Source organism: Mastigoproctus giganteus, chromosome 3, assembly GCF_048544385.1.
Source record: "Mastigoproctus giganteus isolate SK-2022 chromosome 3, ASM4854438v1, whole genome shotgun sequence".
NCBI classification, from domain to species: domain Eukaryota; kingdom Metazoa; phylum Arthropoda; class Arachnida; order Uropygi; family Thelyphonidae; genus Mastigoproctus; species Mastigoproctus giganteus.
Window position 1 is genome coordinate 71,317,024 of NC_143577.1, and position 24,733 is coordinate 71,341,756.

Consider the following 24,733-nt stretch of genomic DNA (forward strand, 5'->3'; position numbering starts at 1 on the left):
GTCCCTCGAACTTCCCTTCAACTAAGGCAACAGAGTACTGAGTGCTCTACAAGCGCAGAACAGGAGAGCAGTTGCAAGCAGTGCACTAATTGCTGGCAAGCAATAAAGAGAACCAAACTGACAAGGTATTCTTTTACAAATTGTAAACAGTACCTCTGCTTAGAGCACACAGAAATGATTTGTGCATCATGCTCTAAAAAAGCAATGTTCAATGAACAAGATGAAATATAGTTTTTTATATAAAAATATTTTTTATAAAAAAAATTTATGTAAAAATAAAAATTTATTAATAAATAAACATTTAAAATTCTTGTATATGTTATTTATGAATAAACTAGAGTGATTTTTAAACACAGTCTTTAATTTTTTGATATGAAATCTAGTATGTATCTGAGAGATACATTGCGACCAACTACGTTTGTTTTGCTGGTGCGTCCAACAAAGGGTTAAAGCCTTAAGTTTGCAGATCGTACAAAGGTTGACAGGTTGGTTAATGACAGTAATCAGGGTAAGCTACTGCAACAAGACCTAAACAAATTAAGCAGATTAGCTGAGAAATGGCAGTTGAAGTTTAACATCAACAAATGCAAGGTACTGCATATGGGTAGCAGTAATCTCTGATTAACATACAAACTGTGTAGTACTACACTCAGAGTAGTAGAAAATGAAAGCAATCTGGGGTAATTGTGCAGAAAGATCTCTGAGCAATGTAGTTCTCTGAGCAGTGTAGACAGGCTGCCAAGTCAGTTCATTAATTTTGTCTGTAATACACAAGAACTTGCTAGCAGAGACAAGGAAGTAATTACTCCATTGTATAGGGTGGCCACTGAAAGACTGAAGGGTTTGAAAAAGTCATAACTTGTTCATTTTTAATCTTTTTTATTTTCTTTTTTTATAGGTTATAGAGCATCCCTTGGAGATTAAAATGTGGCCACTGAAAGACTGACCACCCTTTCAGAATCTTCTGAAGTGATGTTCTGGTGATGCTTAGTTGAGCAGAGCGATGAAGGGTAGAGGCAAATGGATCCTCAAGGACACTCTGCCGTACAGCTTCCACCACTGCGTCAGTGTGCACAGTGCACTTAGGACCTCTTCCCAAAAGATCTCCGACTGATCCAGTTCTTTCAAACTGGGCGATTAGGTTCCAAATCATGTTATCGCTAGGAGGACTTTAAAATGTTGCCGGTATTTTCTCTGAGTTTCAATAATTGATCTTTCACTGGAATAGAAAAATCCGACAAGTTTTACTTGTTGCTGGACATCATACATAGCCATTTTAATCTCCAAGGGATGCTCTATAACCTGTAAAAAAAGATTAAAAATGAACAAGTTATGACTTTTTCAAACCCTTCAGTCTTCCAGTGGCCACCCTGTATAAGGCAATGGTTAGGCTGCATCTTGAATACTGCATACAGGTCATGAGGCCTCAATTTAGGAAGGATGTAGATCTGCTGGAACTGGTGCACAGAAGGGCAATGAGATTGGCGAAGAGAATGATAGGGTGGTCTTACCAAGGCAGGCTTCAGTTCTGAAAACTGCACCATCTGGAGACTAGGCACTTGCAAGGTGATCTGATTGAGATGTTTAAGGCTTTGAATGAACTCAGCAGGCTCAATGCTGATAGCATTCTTCCTGTTGCTGAGACTATACACATGAGGATGCATAAATTCAAACTGAGGAAGGATGGTTGCAGGACAGATGTATGGTGGTTTGCCTTCAGCCAGTGGGTGGTTGATTGTTGGAAAAAACTTCAATCTGCATGGTAGAAATGGATGATTTGAATAAATTCAAGAAAGAACTGGAAAAATTATTGGAGGGGAAAGACAGGTGATGTGGGAGGGTTATTTATTTTTTATTTTTTTTGGGTGATGCTTTAAAAAAGCTTGCTTTCTTGCATCATATGCCACTACTACTACTACTAATATAATAATAATAATAATAACATAAGATACTTTCTAACACAACTTAAGCTTAATGAGAAGAATACGCTGCATTCAAGAAACCTTACAATACTACAATACTACAATACTACTACATGCTATTAATGCAAGTAAGCCACTAATAATTAAAAAATGCTTTAAATTAATTAATAAAAAATTTACAGTAAACTGAATAGTACATTACCTGTAACCACAAGAAAATGTTACTGTAACCTGTCCAGTACCACTACAGTTTGGCAGAAGCCATACCAAAATTTCTATTAGAACTTACTAGAAACATAACAATCATAGTAAAAATGTGGATCTGTTCAAATATAGTATTTTTGTCCTTCTATATTCCTAAATAAGCATAGTATTATGTGCTTATTAGGAACACAGAACTTGTTAAAACAGTGCATAAGATGAGCATAATATTCCTATAGTGAAATAACAGACTGAGAGCTATGGTCAAAATGTTTTTTTCAAACACTTCAAAATTATTTATACACTAGTATCTTTTCAAGAATAACAGCTGTTATCCAAAGGAGGCTGTATCTTGCATAAGGCCCCAAGAAAAATAACAAAGTAAGTCCTCTGAATTTTGAGACACTATAGAAAGCATTTAAGTTTAATATCTAAGTTTACAATGATACAAAGATGGACAAGGACTGACCTTGAGCAGTGTATGATACTTTATCAAAACTCAGATAAATCAGCTAGATGGGTTGAAAAATGGAAATTGAGATGTAACACTGATAAATGCAGTATATTACATTTATCAATATTACATCTCATTTCAAGACATGATTAAAGTAAAATCATCATTACAAAAAATAGAAAAAATATAAACATACCTCTTCAAAAAATTTATATACGAAGTCCATATATATATATATTTTTGCACCTAATTTTAAGCACATATACAGAATTATTTCACTGTACTTAGGTTACAAGCAAGCAGAAGCATGTAAAGTTTATGATTTTGCATGCATATCATTAAATTTAGTAGCTCCATAATTTAAATATATATATAATGTATTTGAAAGATAATCCAAACTTGATTAAAAACTAGGAGAAAACTAAATTTATCAAAGAAACTAGAAGACACCTAATTACTGGAAAGTTTTCAACTAAATCAAAAGAGTTTTCAGGCATGTATATGGCCATAGAAATAAATTTTGTGAATTGAGAACTACCTTCCATTTGTTGATCTCTGTGTTTGGCAGAGAAGACTTTCGACTGCTATAAAAAAAACTATGATCATGTGATACAATGAACTCTCAATACCCATGACAGGCCTTGAAAAGCGAAAGTGATATTTTAAACAAATAACACCACAGATGTAGTAACAGAAGTCTAGGAAACTGTTAAAGTTTACTACTGACTGTACAAATTATAAACTAAATAGTGGCACAAGTGGGGGGAAAGAGTAGGTGACTCAGCTACATTGGTCCTGAACAGTAAGTACTATCTAGACTACTGCCATGAATTACAGAAAAGAAGAAATGGAAGAGAAAGACAGGCTCATTGAGGCTGTTCGTCCTAGGGCCCATTGCTGGCTTTTGACACCCATGAAACTAAATAACCTGAGATAGAAATAGGAGCTGACAGTATTGGATGTAGTGACCACATTCTGCTATAATCAGATGACACTAGAAAAGGTTCTTGGTATTTTCACAATCATGCTAATGATACATATGTAAATTGGTTGAACAATTTACTTATGTACAGAATCTAAATCATTATGTCCTCAATAATGTAAAATTCAACTAAAAGATCCTATACATCATTAGTAGCTTAACTCTTCAAACAGGCCTCTGAGGTGGAGTATATTCATATTGTAGTTTTAAATGTTTTTCACCAACCTTATGTAGAAATAAAACACAAAGAAAACGAAAACTGGAATCTTGATAACTATGTATTTATAATAAATTATATTTGCCTGTATTTACAATAAATTATATTTAACTTTACAACTAAAATATATGAAATATACATATAAAATATACATTAAAATATACTGGGTTAAGAACAATAAAATACTTAATTGTTCTTAACCCAGTATATTTTAATGTATATTTTATATGTATATTTCATATATTTTAGTTGTAAAGTAAATATAATTTATTGTAAATACAGGCAAATATAATTTATTATAAATACATAGTTATCAAGATTCCAGTTTTCGTTTTCTTTGTGTTTTATTTCTACATAAGGTTGGTGAAAAACATTTAAAACTACAATATTAGTAGCTTAACGTTTTGTCAATCTTTACTGTCCTGATGTCTTTAATAATAACAACAGTTTCATAATTTAGCATTTGAACAAAATTTAGCATCTTCTTAAGTTTCCTGTTTGACTTACAAATACTGTTTCTGCATTTTTAATGTAATGAAAATACAATACATTTTCAACTTCTTACACTGTAAAAGACAAAAATTCACTTCCTAAAGAAATAATGCAAGAAGTGGTACCATGAAAAGTCTAGAGAGACACATTTCTTCAAAATGTACAGCCACCTTTATTTAGAAATAGAGGTTTTGGAAACAAAAATCTTTATTTTTTTGGTTCATCATAAGTGAAATACAATAACATTAACTTTGAAAATTAAATGCACAAGGCATAATATGATATGGGTTTAAATTAACTATATAATATCAATGTAGATACACCATAGTTTATCCATAAATTAAACTACTTACATAGTAACATATTTTGTATAGTGTTAGAGCATCAGATGATTCAATTATTTAGGACAGTGCTTTATTTCCCAGAACCTAGTTGTATATCACATCACTTAATAGATTATTGGGCATACAAAGAAAAAAGCAAGTACAAAACTGAATTTTTAAATTGGAGGACAATAGTCCTTTATGTGACTGACTGAGTTACAAAATTACCAAATCTACCGAAGTGTTAAAGTAGTTGTCCCTCCCCAAGTCAAAAAGGAACATGTTTGGATGTTCCCTAATCTGCTAACCCAGCTTACCACAAATTTATTCCATATTTCCTAATTAAACACTATTCTCCTCAAGCTTTGTGACCCAGATCATTATCATACTGATAACTGCCGGGTCCATTTCCTCTGCAACTGCATAGCTCATATGAACTGGTCAAAATGCCAATGAAGGATGTGGTTGTGAGGGGTCTAACATGAGGACCAACAGTTTCAGTACAAACTATGAGATGTAGCCCTTCCCCTCCTTCAGGTAAATTTAGGCATTCTCCAACTCCACACAAAACATTTAGATCTGACCAATACAGCATGGCTCATCACTCCATAAAACATACATAAGGCAAAATCAGAAAATAAAGCAAAAAAGTGTAACACAGAATGTGGACTATAACCCAGTTTCTAGGTGCCACAATTTTCTGTTAATATTACAATTATATAGTAAATTTGACATTTTGGTGTTCTATATATAAATTCATTTTCTTATGTTAGGATTACAATTCAACTCAAAGTATGCCACATACTTACTATTACATAGACATCTTCAAGAAATAGTGGATCACGAGGATGACAACGCTTAACATCCCTGCAGCAGCTAAAAGGTACAGTTGTAACTTTATTAGCCCACCTGGTTTCAAACCAGTCTTTATAGCTTGTCACACCACAGCATTTTAACTACACAAAAAGAAAAAACAGAGAATAATAGTAAATTAACTGTCTGCAAATCAGTAACTACCAAAATTGTTCACTATATATTTTTTGCTTATTTGAAAAATTATTCTCAAATATTCATAATTCAGTAATACAGATTAGATGTACCAGATCTTTTTCATTTTTAATGCTAGCAATAATGCACCTAAAATTCAATAAAATTTCAGCATATTAACCCTCTAGCTAGTGCAATGGCATAGCTGTGCACAAAAATGACTTAAAATTAAAATATCTATTAAAGTATTTCAATGAGAATTGTAGTTTTCCTTCAGTACTGGTTTGACTTTCGATCTACATCATTAATTGTTTTGTTATTTATTTTTTTTTTTTATGAGAACCCCAAACACGAGAGGTATTATAACCTATAGTACTTAGTACCGTGCTTGGGTTGGAGGTTGAGAAGACGAAAGAAGATATTTGTTGATATTGGACTTAAACTTCTGTAGATTGTAATTTTCAGGAAATACGTATGAAGGAAGGTTGTTCCAGAAAACGGCAGTTGAATGAATAAATGAGGAAGATGAAAAGTTGGTTCTGTGGGTTTGAAGTTGGACAGTAAATGGATGTTGGCTGGTGGCGGCACGTGTTCGGACTGTTTTGAAAGAGAGAGCGGGAATTATAGAAGCCAATTCAGAAGAACAGTGCCCATGAAAGTATCTGTAGAAGAGGCATGCAGCAGAAACAGTGCGTCTATGAGAAAGCGAGTGGAGAGACTCTGTTAGAGATGAATCATTAATTAACCTAACTGCCCTCTTCTGAATGGAATCAAGAAGCCTGAGAGAGGTTTTGGGGGCACCACCCCAGATGTGGGAACAATATCCATGGCAGGGCGGATTTGCGATTTATACAGAGTGACCAGCTGTTTGGGAGAAAAGTGACGCCGAGAGCGAAAGAGAAAACCAAGTTTTTTAGATGCAGAGGAAGCAATATTTGTAATGTGCTTGTGCCAAGAGAGATTAGAAGTCAGGGTAATCCCCAAAAGAGATATATCATTTTGCCTAGAAATCGGAGTGTCACTAAAGATAAGCATAGGAGCAGAAGAATCCTTTTTGCGAGATATAAGACAAGATTGAGTTTTAGAAGGGTTGAAATCAACTAAGTTGTCTTTGCCCCACTGGAGAATTATCTGAAGATCGGCATTTAAGGAATTGGCAGCAGATTTTCGAGAACTTGAAGCTGATTGAGCTGGACAAGGTTTCTCAAAATGGAAAGTTGAATGCAATGTGCTATCATCGGCAAAACTATGGATAGGATTTCCAGTCAATGGAAGAAGGTCATTGATATACAAGAGGAAAAGAGTGGGGGAAAGAACTGAACCTTGGGGGACACCGGCATTAGTGGAGAAGTTAGAAGACAGAGAGCCATCTACCATCACCCTCAGTGAGCGATCAGAGAGAAAACTGGATAACCAATTACTAAAAACAGTTGGCAAACCATAAGATGGAAGCTTGTTTAGAAGACCTTTATGCCAAACACGATCAAAAGCCTTTGAGATGTCAAGAGCAACTACTTGTGTTTCACCGAACCTTTCCATTGAATTAGTCCATAAATGGGTAGCATAAGCCAGAATATCACCAGTGGATCAACACTGGCGGAATCCATACTGGCGATCGTTGATCAGACGGAAGGTTTCTAGGTAGTTTAAGAGTTGGCGGTTAATTGATTTCTCCATTACTTTAGAAAGAGTAGAAATAATTGCAATGGGACGATAATTGGATGGGAGGGACTTGTCACCCTTTTTAGGAACTGGCTGGATATGAGCAAATTTCCAAGCAGAAGGAAAAACACCTTTGGAATAAGAAACTGAAAAAAAGGCGGCAAAGAATAGGAGTAAGTTCAGGAGCACAGGTTTTGAGAACAAGTGCAGAAATACCATCAGGACCTGGAGCTTTCTTAGCATCAAGATTCATCAAAATCCTTCTGATATCCTTTTGACGGAAGACCACAGGAGGCATTGAATGGAGTGTGTTAGGAATGGTGGGAGGTGTTTTACCAAGATCATTAATACATGAGCTCGAAGAAAAATGGGATGCTAGCAGGTCAGCTTTATCCTTGGCTGAAGTGACAACAGAACCATCTGGTTTGGACAGAGGTGGGAGCAGAGATGGGCAAAAGTTGCGGCCAATAGCTTTGGCAAGAGACCAGAATGCTCGGCTACCATTAGGGCAAGAAGCAAGTTTTCTACTCTTAGCCTGTTCAAACTCTAGTTTGGACTGATTAATAACTGCTTTACAATTGTTGCGAGCTTTGGTGTAGGCAGAAAATGAAACTGAAGAATTAGAAACAAGCCATTTACGATATGCAACGTTTTTCTCTTGTACAGCCTTAGCACACATTTATTGGAAAACCAAGGTTTAGATAAAGGACGAGATTTTAAAGTGGAGTGTGGGATAAAGGATTCCATTCCTGCAAGAATAATTTCACTGACACGATCTGAGCAAACGTTGACATCAGAAGTTTTGAAACAGTAATCAGACCAAGGAAAAGAAGAAAAGAAGTCTCGCAGGTCATCCCATTTTGCATTCTTGTAATGCCAAACAATACGAGGTTGGGAATAGCCATGAGATAAAGGTTCCATTGGAGAAGAGACAATCACCAAGTTGTGATCTGAAGTGCCTAAAGGACCTCTCACTTAGCATTTAGCATTAGCATTAGTAGAGGCATATGATGCAAGAAAGCAAGCTTATTCAGCATCAGCCAAAAAAAAAAAAAAAAAAAAAACAACCACTACTCCCATTTCACCCCTCCGTTCGTTCGAAATACCTGTCCAGCTGAGCCTTAAATTTGTTTAGGCTATCAACTTCAACAACAAGCGATAGGAGTCTATTCCACAAACCAACTGCCCGCTGGCTAAAGGCAAATTTCCGCACATCTATCCGACATCCGTCCTTCCTTAATTTGAATTTATGCCCTCTCAGATGATTATTCTGAGCAAGAGAAAGAATCCCATCGGCATTGAGCATGCTCAAGCCATTCAAAGCCTTATACACCTCTATCAGATCACCTCGCCGATGCCTAGTCTCCAGGCTCTGTAATTTGCAAAACTTAAGCCTTTCTTCGTAAGAGCAACCCTTTGTTCCATTCACTAATCTTGTTGTCCTTCTCTGTACTCGTTCCAGCAACTCTACATCCTTCTTGAAATGAGGCCTCCAGACCTGTATACAGTACTCAAGGTGTGGCCTGACCAATGCCTTATACAAGGGAATAATCACATCCCTGTCCCTGCTAGAAAAATTCCTGTATATCATTGACAAGACACCATGAGCTACTCTTGCAGCTCGTCTGCACTGCTCCGAGAACTTCATATCTGCTTGCACAATTACCCCCAGGTCCTTTTCATTCTCTACCACTGTCAGCGTAGTACCACAGAGTTGATACGTTGATCTGGGGTTACTGTTTCCCATATGTAGTACTTTACATTTGTCAGTGTTAAACTTCATTTGCCACCTCTCAGCCCATCTGCTCAACCTTTCCAGATCCTGTTGCAGTAGCATAGTATCAGTATTGTCCTTAACAACCCTGCCAACCTTGGTATCGTCTGCAAACTTGGACATTAAGCCTGATACACCATCATCAATATCATTTATAAATACAGAAAACAACAATGGACCCAACACTGAACCCTGAGGAACTCCACTAATAACATTAGTCCACGTTGAGCAGTGTCCATTGATTACCACTCTCTGTCTTCTGCCACTCAACCATCCCTTTATCCATAGCAGCAATTTGCCTCCAATGCCACACTTCTCCAATTTGTGCAGCAGTCTTCCATGTGCAACAGTATCAAAAGCCTTTCTAAGATCCAAATATATAATATCAAAGTTATTCCCTGCATCCAGTTCTTTTGTGACTACATCATAGTATCCAATCAAATTGGTCAGACAAGACCTGCCCTTAACAAAACCATGCTGTGTCTGAGCTATAACTGAATTCTTGTCCAGATGATCCTACAGTGCTTCTTTAACCAGTGCCTCCATTAATTTTCCTGGAACCGAAGTTAAACTAACAGGTCTATAATTACTTGTGTCAGCCTTTGATCCTCCTTTGTGAATTGGGGTTACATTTGCACATCTCCAGTCCATGGGTACCTCCCCTGAGTGCAAAGAAGCTCTCATAATTATGGCTAGGGGTTTGCTTACTTCCTTTGCTGCCTCCTTTAATATAACTGGATAGATCCCATCCACCCCGGGGTGCCTTTTTTATGTTTATCCTCAACAATTTCTCCTCCACTTTCCTCTCAGTTATTAGAAAATCATCTAGCTCACTGCCAATGTTTACTTCACCTACGACATTCCCCTTCCTGAATAACTCCTCATGTGTGAATGTAGATGCAAAATACTCGTTTAGATTGTTAGCCATCTGAGCTGGATCCTCAACTGTTGAACCATCAACATCCAGTGGACCAATCTGATTCATCCCTTTCCTTCTTGAGTTTAAATAGGTAAAGAACTCTTTTCTGTTTTTCTTTGCATCCTTTGCCAAGGATTTCTCATAATCTGCCTTTGCCTGCCTAATCTCCTTTGTGACTTGGTTACAGACCAACTTATATCTATCATAGGCTTCCATGTCATCCATTAATTTGTATGTATCCCATGCATTTTTCTTCTCTGCCATATGTCTCATTAGTTCATCTAATAACCATTTAGGCCTGAAACTTGAACAATATTTCTTGGTTGGTATGTAAAGCCTGGTAGCTTCCAAGATTAGTTCCTTGAATGCTTCCCATTTTGAATTTGTGTTGGTCACATCATCAGTTGGTCCCACTGTATAGAATTTAAATACTGTCTCAGACCATCATAGTTGCCTTTACGAAAGCAAAAACCCTTCCCTTTACCTCTGATGGTAGTTACCTCCTTGAGTAAATCCCACTTCAGCACACTGTGATCACTGCCATCCAGTGGTTCCTTTATCTGCAGATTCCTAATGCATGAAGAATCACTACTGATAATCAGATCAAGAGTATTACTTCCTCTAGTTGCCTCCCGAACATGCTGGTGTAGAAAACAATCATCCAATAAATCCACAAAAGCCTTGCTAGTGTGTGAGTGACCAACCCACAAATTCCAGTCAATATCTGGGAAATTAAAATCTCCCATTATAAGACTCTCTGATTTACTGGCCCATTCTATTTCCCTGTACAGTATCTTATTATACTCATCAGAGTCATTAGGCCTATAGCACACTCCTACTCTCAATTTTGATTTACCTATGCTTATGTCACACCAAACTGACTCGACACTGCCCTGTCCATCAATGTCGACTGGATTCACTCCCTTGGATTTTATGTGTTTTTTAACTAATAGCATAACCCCTCCTCCCCTCCTGTCCTGTCTATCCTTTCTATACACATTGTACTCCCCAAATTCCAGTTCTGCATTCCTTATATCTGTGTGACAACACGTCTCTGATATCCCAACAATATCTGCCTTTGATGTTTTGAGCAATACCCCAAATTCATCAAATTTATTTACTAAACTTCAACCTTGTACTTAGAAGGGTTGTTTGTGAGAAAAAGATCAAGCGTATTGGCTGTATGATTAGGATTGTCCGGTATTCTTGTAGGTAAATGAACAATCTGTGCTAGGTCATTAGTAATTGCAAAAGCCTCAGCATCTCGACCTGCTGGGTCGGTGTGACTAGAAAATGGAAGCCAGCTGGAGTTGTGAACGTTAAAATCACCAAGGAAAATTACCTCACTGTTAGGAAAGTTGGACTGGAGAAAGTCAAGTTGCAAAGAGAGGAAGTCAAAGAGCTCCAAGTGATTAGTGGAGTTGGGAGAACGGTAGAGACAACAGATGAATTTTACACAATGAGGTAGAGAGATTTTAAGCCAGAGAAGATCAAAGAGAGGAGATTCCAAATTGCCAAGTCTCTGACAGGGAATATCAGAACGGACATATGCACAAGTACCACCTTTGAGGCGAAAGGAATCATACAGCAAATAATTTGGACATCTGAGATGAGCAGTAGTTGAATCAACTGATAACTGAGATTCAGTCAGAAAAAGTACATGGGGTTTGGAAGACTGCAAGTGGAAATGGACATCGTTGAGATTAGAATTGAGACCACGTATATTTGTGAAATGAATTAGGAAGTCCCTGGGAGGTTTAGATCTTTTCGCAGATAAGCTTGCTCTATTATTTTGACAATTCATGGTGTATTCAATAGTAAGAAAAAGTGGGTGGGACATGCTGTATGAAGTAATGAAATTTTTGGATATGGCGTACATGTGGTAAGAATATACCCTGATCCTTGACATAACGTGGCCTCGACAATGCTCCCCGCATACACACTACTCGGACTCCCTCCAGTCACTATCTCGCAGAATAGAGGTAGCAAGATTATACACTAGCTGATCCGGAAGCTTCCTAGAGAGTTACCAATAGGTTCAGTCCGGTGCACTAACTAGCGGCCGGCCTGCGAACACCGTTTTAGAGCTGTACCCTCGAAATGTAAGGAATATTGGATCTCGCCACGACATTCATCATAACCTCAAAAGTCATCAATCACACTGCATGGTGGAAGAGATAGGGAAGGGTTGACCGGAACTTAGCTCTAGAGACTAAACATGGGTTCCACCACTTCAAGCCTCCAATAAGCAAAGTGGTGGTATTTCACCGGTTGATGAGAGTCATCTACCACCTAGTACTGCCTGGTAACATAGAGGGGCGGCGTTCCTCCATGTGGTGTGGGTGCCACACCTCGACCCCTGCTTACGTTGGTTCACACCTGGGTGGTCACCCACCATGTACTTGTGCATGAAGGTTATACCCAGGATTACTAACAGTCCCACCATCGTGAAGGTGCAAGCAGAGGATTTGGCTGTCATAGACCGTCCGGACTTCGCCGAAATTGGGTCCACTTTGACTTAAGCGTCACCCGAATATCAGTTCCATCGGCGTTTTAGACTCCCAGGTAGCAAGAACAGCTTGTCTGGCATATCTGAGAGAATGTCCCTGACAACCTCAAGGACCAAGACTATGCATATGAAGGAAATTGAAGGTTATTGAAGAAGTTTGGCCATAAAAAAAAAAAGTAAAATGCTATTTTAAACCTATTCTTGATAATTATTACAAAATAAAAATTTAAAATTAGCAGCACCTCTTGCGTAAAATTATTGAAGCATGCTGGTTTCACATTTCATAGCAGTCCCATCAAGTGTTTATGAATACTGGCCTCATTTTATTACAACTTCTGGCTCGCACACAATACAGTAGTACTAGTTGTGTCCAGTGATGCAAGAAAGCAAGCTTATACACAGCATCAGCCAAAAATTTAAAAATAAATAAAAATTCCAATATCACCCATCCATTCCTTCCAATACTTTGTCTAGTTCTTCCCTGAATTTAATCAAACTATCCACATCCAAAACAATAGATGGAATCTTGTTCCGTTAATCAACCACCTTATGGCTGAAGGCAAACTTCCACACATCTATTCTGTAACCATCCTTCCTCAGTTTTAATTTATTTTCCTTCATATGCATAGTCTGAGCAAGAGGAAGAATCCCATCAGCACTGAGCTTTCTCAAGCCATTCAAAGCCTTAAACACCTCAATCAGCTCGTAGGTGCCTAGTCTCCAGATACTGTAATTTACAGACCTGAAGCCTTTATTGGTAAGAGCACCCCATTTGTTCTCCACATCAGTCTTGTTACCTTTCTCTGTACCCATTCCAGCATCTCTACATTATTCCTAAAACAGGGCCTCCAGACCTGTATGCAGTACTCAAGATGTGGCCTGACCATTACCTTATACAATAGGATAATCACTCCTTTATCACTGCTAGCAAAATTTCTGTATACCAGGGCCAAAATCACATGAACTGTCCTGGCAGTCTGACTACACTGCTCAGACAACTTCATATCTCACTGCACAATTACCCCAGGTCCTTCACATTTTCCACTGAGTGTAGCACCACACAGTTGGTACATTATTCTGGGATTACTGCTACCCATATGCAGTATTAGTATTAGTAATGGAAAATGATTCAACAGATCAAGCTTATATATCATCAATAAATCATCAAAAAAAAAAAAATTACATACTTCACCCATCCATACCTCCAAGAATTTGTCTAGTTCTTCCTTGAATTTATCCAAACCACCCATTTCCACAACAACAACAGATGGAAGTTTGTTTCAGGATTCAACCACCTGCTAGCAGAAAGCAAGCTTCTGCACATCTATCTTGTAACCATCCTTCCTCAATTTCAATTTATGCAACCATATGTGTGTAGTCTGAGTAAGAGGAAGAATGCCAACTATATTTATCTTACTCAATCCTTTAAAGGCCTTAAACCACCTCAATCAGATATCCCCACAACTGTGTGGTTTCTAGACCACTGCAATTTGTAGAATTGAAGCCTTTCTTGGTAAGAGCACCCTTCTGTTCCCTTCACCAATTTGGTTGCCCTTCTCCACACTCATTTGAGCAGATCAACATCCTTCCTGAAGCGAGGCCTCCAGATTTGTATAGAGTACTTAATCCTTTAAAGGCCTTAAACCACCTCAATCAGATATCCCCACAACTGAATGGTTTGAGCATGCTCAATGCCAATGGGATTCTTCATCTTTCTCAGAATAATCACCTCAGAGGGCATAAATTCAAATTGAGGAAGGACGGATGTCGGATAGATGTGCGGAAATTTGCCTTTGGCCAGCGGGTGGTTGGTTGGTGGAACCGACTTCCATCACTTGTTGTTGAAGTTGATAGCCTAAACAAATTTAAAGCTCAACTGGACAGGTATTTCGAACGAACGGAGGGGTGAAATGGGAGAGGGGTTTTTTTTTTTTTTTTTTTGGCTGATGCTGAATAAGCTTGCTTTCTTGCATCATATGCCTCTACTAATGCTAATGCTAATGCTAACTGTGTGGTTTCTAGACCGCTGCAATTTGTAGAATTGAAGCCTTTCTTGGTAAGAGCACCCTTCTGTTCCCTTCACCAATTTGGTTGCCCTTCTCAACACTCATTTGAGCAGATCAACATCTTTCCTGAAGCGAGGCCTCCAGATTTGTATAGAGTACTTAATATGTGGCCTAACTATGGCGTTCTAAAAAGAGATAATCACTTCCTTATTCCTGCCAGCAAGGTTTCTATATATATCATTGACAAACCTCCATGAGCTGTCCTGGCAGCCTGTCTGCACTGTTCAATGAAATTGATATCTCACTGCACGATCATTTCCAGGTTTTTTCATTTTCTACTAACCTGAGTGTAGTACCACACACTTGGCATGTTTTCTGGAATTATCACCCTGCCAACTTTTGTAACATCCAAAAAATTAGACATTAAGCCTAATATACTTTCATCAATATCATTGATAAATATTGAAAACAACAATGGACCCAGCACTGAAACCTGGAGGACTCAATTAATAACATTAGTCCATGAAAAGCAGTGCCCACTGATAACCACTCTCTGTCTGCTCCCACTCAACCATTCCTTTATCCATAGCAGTAACTTGCCCTCAATGCCATATTGCTCCAGTTTGTACAACAGTCTTTTATATGCAACAATATCAAAAGCTTTCCTGTAATCCAAATATATGACATCAAAATTATTTTATGCGTCCAGTTCCTTGGTTACGGCATCATAGTATCCAATCATATTGGTCAGACAAGACTGCCCATTAACAAATCCATGCTGGGACTGCAGTATAATTGCATTCCTAGCTAGATGATGATCCTGCATTACTTCTTTAGCCTTTATTTTCTGAGGAACAGATTGAGCTAACAGGTCTGTAATTATTCATGTTACATTTTGATCCCGCTTTGTGAATTAGGGATACATTCACACATCTCCAGTCCATAGGACCTCCCCCCCAAATCCAAGGATGCTCATAATTAATTGATAAGAGTTTGCTTACCTTCTTTGCTGCCTCCCTTAATATAATTAGATAGATTCCATCCACCTCAGGCAGCTCTTTTATGTTTAACTTCAACAGTTTACTTCTACTTTCCTTTCAGTTATCACAAAATCAATGGAGGCGCCTCCGTAGCCAGGTGGGAAGGAGCAGAAGTGCGTAGCACACACTTCTTGATTAGACCTGGGTTTGAGCCCATCACCACCAAATACAGAGGATGCAGAAAGATCAGGGAAGGACCACCGCATATCCCGGAGCAATATGGCCTTAGTTGCTAATGCTCCTAAAAACCAAATAACAACAACAACAAAATCAATCAACTCCCTGTTAGTGTGCGATAAATTTCTAGGATCCCCTATCCTAAAGAATTCCTCATGTGTGAATGTAGATGCAAAATGCCTATTCGGTTTGTCAGCAAACTGAGTAGGCTCGTCAACAGTTAACCCACTGTCATAAAGTGGCCCAACGTGATTCAGCTACTTCCTCCTACTGTTAGTGTATAGCATGGAAGTCTTTCTGCTGTTCTTTCATTCTTTGCCAGAATGAAAGAACAGCAAGACTAATTTATATATAGTCTAATTTAAGACTAATTTATATATAGAATTCTATATCACCTGATAATTTATATGCATCCCAAGCATTTTCCTTCTCTGCTACAAGTGTCATCCATTTAGGTCTGATCCTTGAACAGTATTTCTTAGTTGGCATGAAAAGCTTATAAGCTTTTACGATTACTTCCCAGAATGCTTCCCGTTTAGAATTTGCTGTTGGTAACATCATTAGTTGCTCCTGTTGCATAGAATTTAAAAACTGTCTGAGATCACTGTAATCACCCTTATGAAAGCAAAAATCCTTCACTTTACTCTTGACAATAATTATGTCTTTAATTTAATTTCAAATTAGTACAATGTAATCACTGCTACCCAGTGGGTCATTTACCTGCAGATTCTTAATGCATGAAGAATTGCTGCTGATAACCAAATGAAGGGTACGGCTTCCTCTTGCTGTCTTTCTAATGGGCTGCTGAAGAAAACAGTCACAAAAGAAGTCTACAACCCTCTTGCTTGTGTGTGTGTGTGACCAACCCACAAATTCCAGTGAACATATGGAAAGATAAGACATTCAATTCACTGCCCGATCATATTTCTCAGTATAGTTGTTTGGGCTACTCATCACAGTCATTAAGACTATAGCATACACCTACTCTTATTTTTGTGTTTCCATTTTTCTTATTTATGTCACACCAAACTGACTCTACATTGCACTGGTCACCCATATCAACTGGATGCATTGTCTTAGATTTAATATGCTTCTTACCCCTCCAACTATCCTGTCCTGTCTGTTCTTCCTGTATATATTGTACTCTGCATATTGAAATTCAGCATTGCATATGTCTGAGTGACACCATGTCTCCATTATCCATACGGTGTCTGCATTTGATGTCTTAATCAGTACTTCAATTTCATCAAATTTATTTACAGTGCCCCTAGCATTTTCCAGGCTGCTTCATGTTCCAATAGAAACAGTGCAAAAATTACTCTTTCCTCTACTTGTGTCTCTCATTAATCCATTATTTTGTGTATCCCCCAAACCTCAATATCATCAGAAAATATTCTTACACCCTTTTTATTTAAGTGTATCCCATCCCATTATGAAGCAGGTAGGGTTTTCATTTTCACAGGTTACACTCACAGTTACTTAAGGCAACAATAGCCATAGCGATGCATTCTTCTCCACATAATAGCAGTGAAGTTATACCCAAATGCTAGAAACAATAAAAAAAACAAACATAGGCAGACGTCTAAAGCACACCAGAGCAATGGAGTATTTTAAAAAATTAATTAAAAATATGTTTTAAATTAAAAAAATTTGATTTTTCACCATTGTGGTCACAACAGATTGAAAATAAAGGTGGCATCAAAAATTTAGCAATTTTAAATTAGTTTTGGCCAATTTTGGAATGCCCACTAGACGGTTAAAAACAACACCTATGAGCATTTTATATAAATTTTTAAAAACAAGATTCCCTTAGTTAAGTTTAACATTCTGTTAAACTTAAGGACTGTTGAATCTTATTATAGCTGTTGCATAAGATTCCCATTAAACATTTTTTTTTTTTTTTTTTTTTTTTTTTTATGTTGGAGGAGATAGGAGTCATTTTGACATCCATTCTAATTTATCACCCTTACACTTAAGCCACTCTGTTCACCTAGTGGTAAGTAGTATCTCAATACCCATCAGGAAGTTTTCCCTTGGTTTTTCTACTAAAAGTTAAATAACTCTCCATTGAGAAGGATCAAAATGAACCCCACAGGACAATTTCATGTCTTATCAGTAGGTTAATGTTGCAAGAAAATCTGGATGAAGTCCTGCTTCATCCAGCAACATCCTGATGAAAGTCTTTATTGGTCTACCCCAGGGCATTTTCCCTCCACAGTCCCCTCCATTGCATCCAGAAGGAATCCGCCATGTTGAATCACATGGCCCACCCATTTTAGTCTAGTTTATCTTATTCTACCTAAAATTTTCCTTTGTTCTTGGATACGTCTTAATACTTCCACATTTGACACTTTTCAATCCATTTAATTTTTTTACATCCGATCTAAATTCGGAAGGGAATTAACCTTTTATCAATCATCATTGCCTTAGTTTTCATAACGTTTATCTTCATTCCATACTTCAGCACGTTCTTATTTAGCCTTTTGATCATTTTTTGCATTGTAGCAGGGCAACACTGCTAGTATGGCCTGATCATCTGCAAACTTAATAACCTGTATATACTTTTCACCTATTTTAATCCCCCACTTCTTATTCCAAAGTGCCTTCTTTATTATCACTTCAGCAAAAGGATTGAACAAACCAGGTGAAAGTAAGCATCCCTGTCTTACTCTCTTTTTAACTTTAGCTTTTTCTGTTAGTTCTCCCCTCACTCTTATCACTGCATTTTGTCTTCTATATAAGTCATAGATCAGTCCAATAATCTTCTTCTTGCATCCGAGCAATGGGAACAATTCTCCCAGATTACTCTATCAGATGCCTTCTCATTAGCCACAAAACACCCATAGAGGTTTCGTCCCATGTTATACACTTTCTCACCCAACGCTCAACATTCCAGTAGCATCTCTTGTCGATCTGCATCTGCGAAAACCACGCTGTGAGTCATCCAGAAATTGTTCAATATGACTCTCCATTCAAACTTTGATAACTTTCAGCAGAACCTTGGATGCATGAGTAATAAGATTTATAGTTCTGTAGTCTTGGCATACTCTTGGTGACATCTTCTTGGGTATGGGGATTATGATTGATGTGCAGAAATCCCCCAGCCAATGCTCATCCTTGTATATCATATTTATCAGTTCAAATAAGCCATCTTCAGATTTTCTCCACTGTATTTTAAAAGCTCTGCAGGTATGTTGTCAATTCCTGGTGCTTTGTTATTACTAAGGGACTTTAAGGATGTTGAATTCATCCTTAGATATTTCCTCCTCCATGTTTTCTTGTTATTCTAGTGTTGTATTTCTCCATGTGTATGTGCTTGAATCTTCATTAAGTTCTTCAACATATCTCCGCCATCTTTCCTTTTGTTCTTTGAAGTTCAGTACTGTCATTCCCTTTTCATCCCACAATGCTCTCGTTTGGCTTCCGCTACTCGTTCTTGTTAATTTTCTGATTTTTCTATGCACCAAGTCCACCCAACCTTGTTGTTCGAGCATTTCAAACTCTTGACAGTTCTCTGGCCACCACTGTTCTTTAGCCTGCCTACATTCCCTATCAATTTCATTCTTCAATTTGTGATAATTACTTTGATCATCATCATTTTTTTTGGCCTTTCAGTCTCCTCCTCTCGTCCATTTTCTACAGTAAAATATCTGTGATCCAAAGCTTCCTCCTAATTTTTTCACTCTTACCCAGAGCCACTGATGCAGCTTTACAAGTCATCTCCTTCATTAAAGACCAATTTTGCTCTAGATCATTCGGAGTCTCCTCAGCAACGATAACATTGATCAGATCTTGAAACACATTTTTGCACTCTCCTGTCTAAATTTCTCAATGTTCCATCTAATGAATGATTTCCTTTTATTCAGGCACTTCAATTTTACTTCCATGTTTAGATTGGTCCTTGAGGTTGTCACAGACATTCTCTCAGATATGCCAGACAAGCTGTACTTGCTACCTGGAAGTCTAAAAAGCTGATGGAACTGATATTTGGGTGACATTCAAGTCAAGTGGACCCAATTTCGGCGAAGTCCGGACGGTCTGTGACAGCCAAATCCTCTGCTTGCACCTTCACGATGGTGGACTGTCAGTAATCCTGATTTTACCTCCATGCACAAGCATTGTAGGTGACCACCCAGGTGTGAACCAACATAAGCAGGGGTCGAGGTGTGACACCCACACCACATGGAGGAATGCCGCCCCTCTGTGTTACCAGGCAATACTAAGTGGTAGATGACTTTCATCAAATGGTGCAATACCACCACTTTGCTCATTGGAGGCTTGAAGTGGTGGAACCCATGTTTAGTCTCTAGAGCTAAGTTCCAGTCAACCCTTCCCCATCTCTTCCATCATGCAGTATGACTGATGACTTTTGAGTGATGAACATCATGGCAAGATCCAATCTTCCTTACATTTTGAGAGTACAGCTCTAAAACAGTGTTCACAGGCTGGCCACTACATAGTACACCAAACCGAACCTATTGGTAACTCTTTAGGAGGCTTTCGGATCAGCTAGTGTATAATCTTGCTGCCTCTACTCTGCCAGATAGTGACTGGAGGGAGTCCGAGTAGTGTGTATGCTGGGGGACATTGTCAAGGCCACATTATGTCAAGGATCTGGATATATTCTTACCGTGTGCATGCCATAGACAAAAATTTCATTACTTCATACAGTATGTCCCCCTACTTTTTCTTACTACTGAATACACCATGAATTGTCAAACTAATTGAGTAAGCTTATCTGCAAAAAGATCTAAACCTCCCAAACACTTCCTAGTTCATTTCACAAATATACGTGGTCTCAATTCTAATCTCAATGATGTCCATTTCCACTTGCAGTCTGCCAAACCCCATGTATTTTTTCTGACGAAATCAGTTATCAGTTGATTCAACCACTGCTCATCTCAGTTGCCAAAATTATTCGCAGTATGATTCCTTTCACCTCAAAGGTGGTACTTGTGCATATGTCCGTTCTGATATTGCCTGTCAGATATTTGATAATTTTGAGTCTCCTCTTTTCGATCTTCTCTGGCTTAAAATCTCTCTACTTCATTCTGTAAAATTCATCTGTTGTCTCTACCGTTCTCCCAACTCCACTAATCACTTGGAGCTCTTTGACTTCCTCCCTTTGCAACTTGACTTTCTCCAGTCCAAACTTTGATAACAGTGAGGTAATTCTGAGGGGTGATTTTAATGTTCACAACTTAAGCTGACTTCCATTTTCTAGTCACACCAACCCAGCTGGTCGAGATGCCGAGGCTTTTGCAATTACTAATGACCTTGCACAGATTGTTCATTTACCTACAAGAATACCAGACAATCCTAACCATACAGCCAAAAAGCTTGATCTTTTTCAAACAAACAACCCTTCTAAGTACACAGACAAAGTCAGTGGTCCTTTAGGCACCTTAGATCACAACATGGTGATTGTCTCTTCTCCAATGGAGCCTCTTTTCTCATGGCTATTCCAAACCTCATGTTGTTTGGCATTACAAGAATTCAAAATGGGATGACCTGCGAGATTTCTTTTCTTCTTTTCCTTGGTTGGATTACTGTTTCAAAACTTCTGATGTCAACGTTTGCTCAGATCGTGTCAGTGAAATTATTCTTGTAGGAATGGAATCCTTTATTCCACACTCCACTTTAAAATCTCGTCCTTTATCTAAACCTTGGTTTTCCAATAAATGTGCTAAGGCTGTTCAAGAGAAGAAGGTTGCATATCGTAATTGGCTTGTTTCCAATTCTTCAGTTTCATTTTCTGCCTACACCAAAGCTCGCAACAATTGTAAAGTAGTTATTAATCAGTCCAAAATAGATTTTGAACAAGCTAAAAGTAGAAAACTTGCTTTTTGCTCTAATGGTAGCCAAGCATTCTGGTCTCTTGCCAAAGCTATTGGTTGCAACTTTTGCCCATCTTTGCTCCCACCTCTGTCAAAACCAGATGGTTCTGTTGTCACTTCAGCCAAAGATAAAGCTGACCTGTTAGCATCCCATTTTTCTTCCAACTCATGTACTAATGATCTTGATAAAACACTTCCCAGCATTCTCAACACACTCCATTCAATGCCTCCTGTGGTCTTCCGTCAAAAGGATGTCAGAAGGATTTTGACAAATCTTGATGCTAAGAAAGCTCCAGGTCCTGATGGTATTTCTCGACCTGTGCTCCTGAACTTACGTCTGTTCTTTTCCACCTTTTTTCACTTTCTTATTCCAAAGGTGTTTTTCCTTCTGCTTGGAAATTTGCTCATATCCAGCCAGTTCCTAAAAAGGGTGACAAATCCCTCCCATCCAATTATCGTCCCATTGCAATTACTTCTACTCTTTCTAAAGTAATGGAGCAATCAATTAACTGCCAACTCTTAAACTACCTAGAACCTTTCTGTCTGATCAATGATCGCCAGTGTCGATCCACTGGTGACATTCTGGCTTATGTTACCCATTTATGGACAAATTCAATGGAAAAGTGTGGTGAAACACAAGCAGTTACTCTTGACATCTGAAAGGCTTTCGATCATGTTTGGCATAAAGGTCTTCTAAACAATCTTCCATCTTATGGATTGCCAACTGTTTTTTGTAATTGGTTATCCAGTTTTCTCTCTGATCACTCACTGAGGGTGATGGTAGATGGCTCTCTGTCTTCTAACTTCTCCTCTAATGCTGGTGTCCCCCAATGTTCAATTCTTTCCCCCACTCTTTTCCTCTTGTATATTAATGACCTTCTTCTGTTGACTGTAAATCCTATCCATAGTTTTGCTGATGATAGCACATTGCATTCCACTTTCCATTTTGAGAAACCTTGCCCTGCACAATTAGCTTCAACTTCTCAGACATCTGCTACTAATTCCTTAAATGCCGATCTCCAGGTAATTCTCCAGTGGGGCAAAGACAACTTAGGTGATTTCAATCCTTCTAAAACTTAGTGTCTTATATCTCACAAAAAGGATTCTTCTGCTCCTATGCTTATCTTTTGTTACACTGATTTCTAGGCAAAATCATTACTCTTTTGGGAATTACCCTGACTTCTAATCTGTCTTGGCACAAGCACATTACAAATATTGCTTCCTCTTCATATTAAAACTTGGTTTTCTCTTTCACTATCGGCATTAATTTTTCTCCAAACAGCTATTCACTCTGTACAAATCACAAATTCTCCCTATTATGGAATATTGTTCCCTCATCTGGGGCGGTGCCCCCAAAACCTCTCTCAGGCTTCTAGATTCCATTCAGAAGAGGGCAGTTAGGTTAATTAATGACTCATCTCTAACAGAGTCTCTCCACTCGCTGTCTAATAGATGTACTGTTTCTTCTGTATGCCTTTTCTACAGATACTTCCATGGGCACTGTTCTTCTGAATTTGCTTCTATTATTCTGTACGTCTATTTGCTTCTATTATTGATCTGATCTCAGATACACTGTTAATGGTTACCTGTTGTGTATCTTTTTATTAATAAAATAAAATAAAATAAAATAAAATAAAATTCCCGCTCTCTCTCTCTCTCTCTCTCTCTCTCTTTCAAAACAGTCCAAACATGTGCCACCACCAGCCAACTTCCATTTACTGTCCAACTTCAAACTCACGGAACCAACTTTTCATCATCCTCGTGGCACCTCCATAGCCAGGTGGGAAGGAGCAGCAGTGCGTAGCACACGCTTCTTGATTAGACCGGGGTTCGAGCCCATCACCACCGAATACGGAGGATGCGGAAAGGTCAGGGAATGACCACCGCATATCCCGGAGCAATATGGCCTTAGTTGCTAATGCTCCTAAAAACCAAATAACAAACAACAAACAAACATCGTCCTCGTTTATTCATTCAACTGCTGTTTTCTGGAACAACCTTCCTTCATACGTATTTCCTGAAAATTATAGTCTACCGAAGTTCAAGTCTAATGTCAACAAATATCTTGTTTCATCTTCTCAACCTCCAACCCAAGCATGGTACCAAGTACTATAGGTTCTAATACCTCTAATGTTTGGGGGTTTCATAAAAAAAAAAAAAAAGATTATAAGCATAAAATAAGTTATCATTTAAAGCTAGTAAACCCAGTGGATGGTGCAGCTCACTTAGTCCTTCTGGACTGTTAAGGCTTCTGTTCATAATTTTCCTTTTTTCTATATAGAGATCAAAATAGAAAACTTTATCCTCCAAAGCTTACTCGATACCATTAAACCCCCTTGCTCATGGTCTGCTTCTAAGCGTATTACTGTTCATTTTTACTTCAAATATCAGTTTGACTAATTTGCCTTCCACCATACTTTCTATATGCTATATTAAGTTTTCTTTGCTTTATTTACCTTTGATTGGATATCATTTACCTCATGATTTTCCTTATTTCCTCATTTGTAAACAGCTTTAGTCTTTTTATCATACTGCTGATTGCTTGCAACGTTACTGCTTCCCTCGCTAGCAATCACTGCTTCATCCAATAGCACTGTCACTGCTTCACCCGCTAGCACTGTCACCGCTTCACCCACTAGCATCGTCACTGTTAACGCCACTTGCAATGTTACTGCTACCTCCACTAGCAACATACTGCCCTCCTATTCTTCTGATTGCTTGGTCACTGGTTGGCATCATTCCTGCCTCTATGTGGTGGGACCTGGGAGAAGGAAGTCCCTCTCCCAGGGCTAAAAGGGGCAAAAATGGACTTAAATAACTTTCCGCCAATAGAGCCATCAAGCTCAGGACCGGAAATGTCCAATGTCAATGACTCTAACCACCAAAAAGGCTTCGAAGGGAAGCACAGTGCAATGACACACCAAACCTTCTGATGATACCCTCTCTCTCTCTCTCTCCACCCAACCTGCGGGCAAGTTATCACTATTTGTTATCCAAAGATATTTAGAAACCATCGCTGGAACACCAAAAATGGTTTAACAACTGTAATCTGGAGACCACCTGATTGAAACAGCTACCTCAAAATTAGCATTAGCATTAGCATTAGTAGAGGCATATGATGCAACAAAGCAAGCTTATTCAGCATCAGCCAAATAAAAAAAAAAAAAAAAGCACAACCACTACTCCCATTTCACCCCTCCATTCATTCGAAATACCTGTCCAGCTGAGCCT

At 38.3% G+C, this 24,733-nt stretch overlaps 1 protein-coding gene across 1 annotated transcript in view; it reads right to left on the reverse strand.

Moving 5' to 3' along the window:
• LOC150088075 (tetraspanin-6-like) overlaps positions 1-24,733 on the reverse strand; it is a 167,994-nt gene that overhangs the window by 48,446 nt on the left and 94,815 nt on the right. The window contains exon 3 of the mRNA XM_090370009.1: positions 5,401-5,547. Coding sequence (XP_090226135.1) covers positions 5,401-5,547 — 147 coding nt within the window. The remainder of the gene's footprint in view (positions 1-5,400; positions 5,548-24,733) is intronic.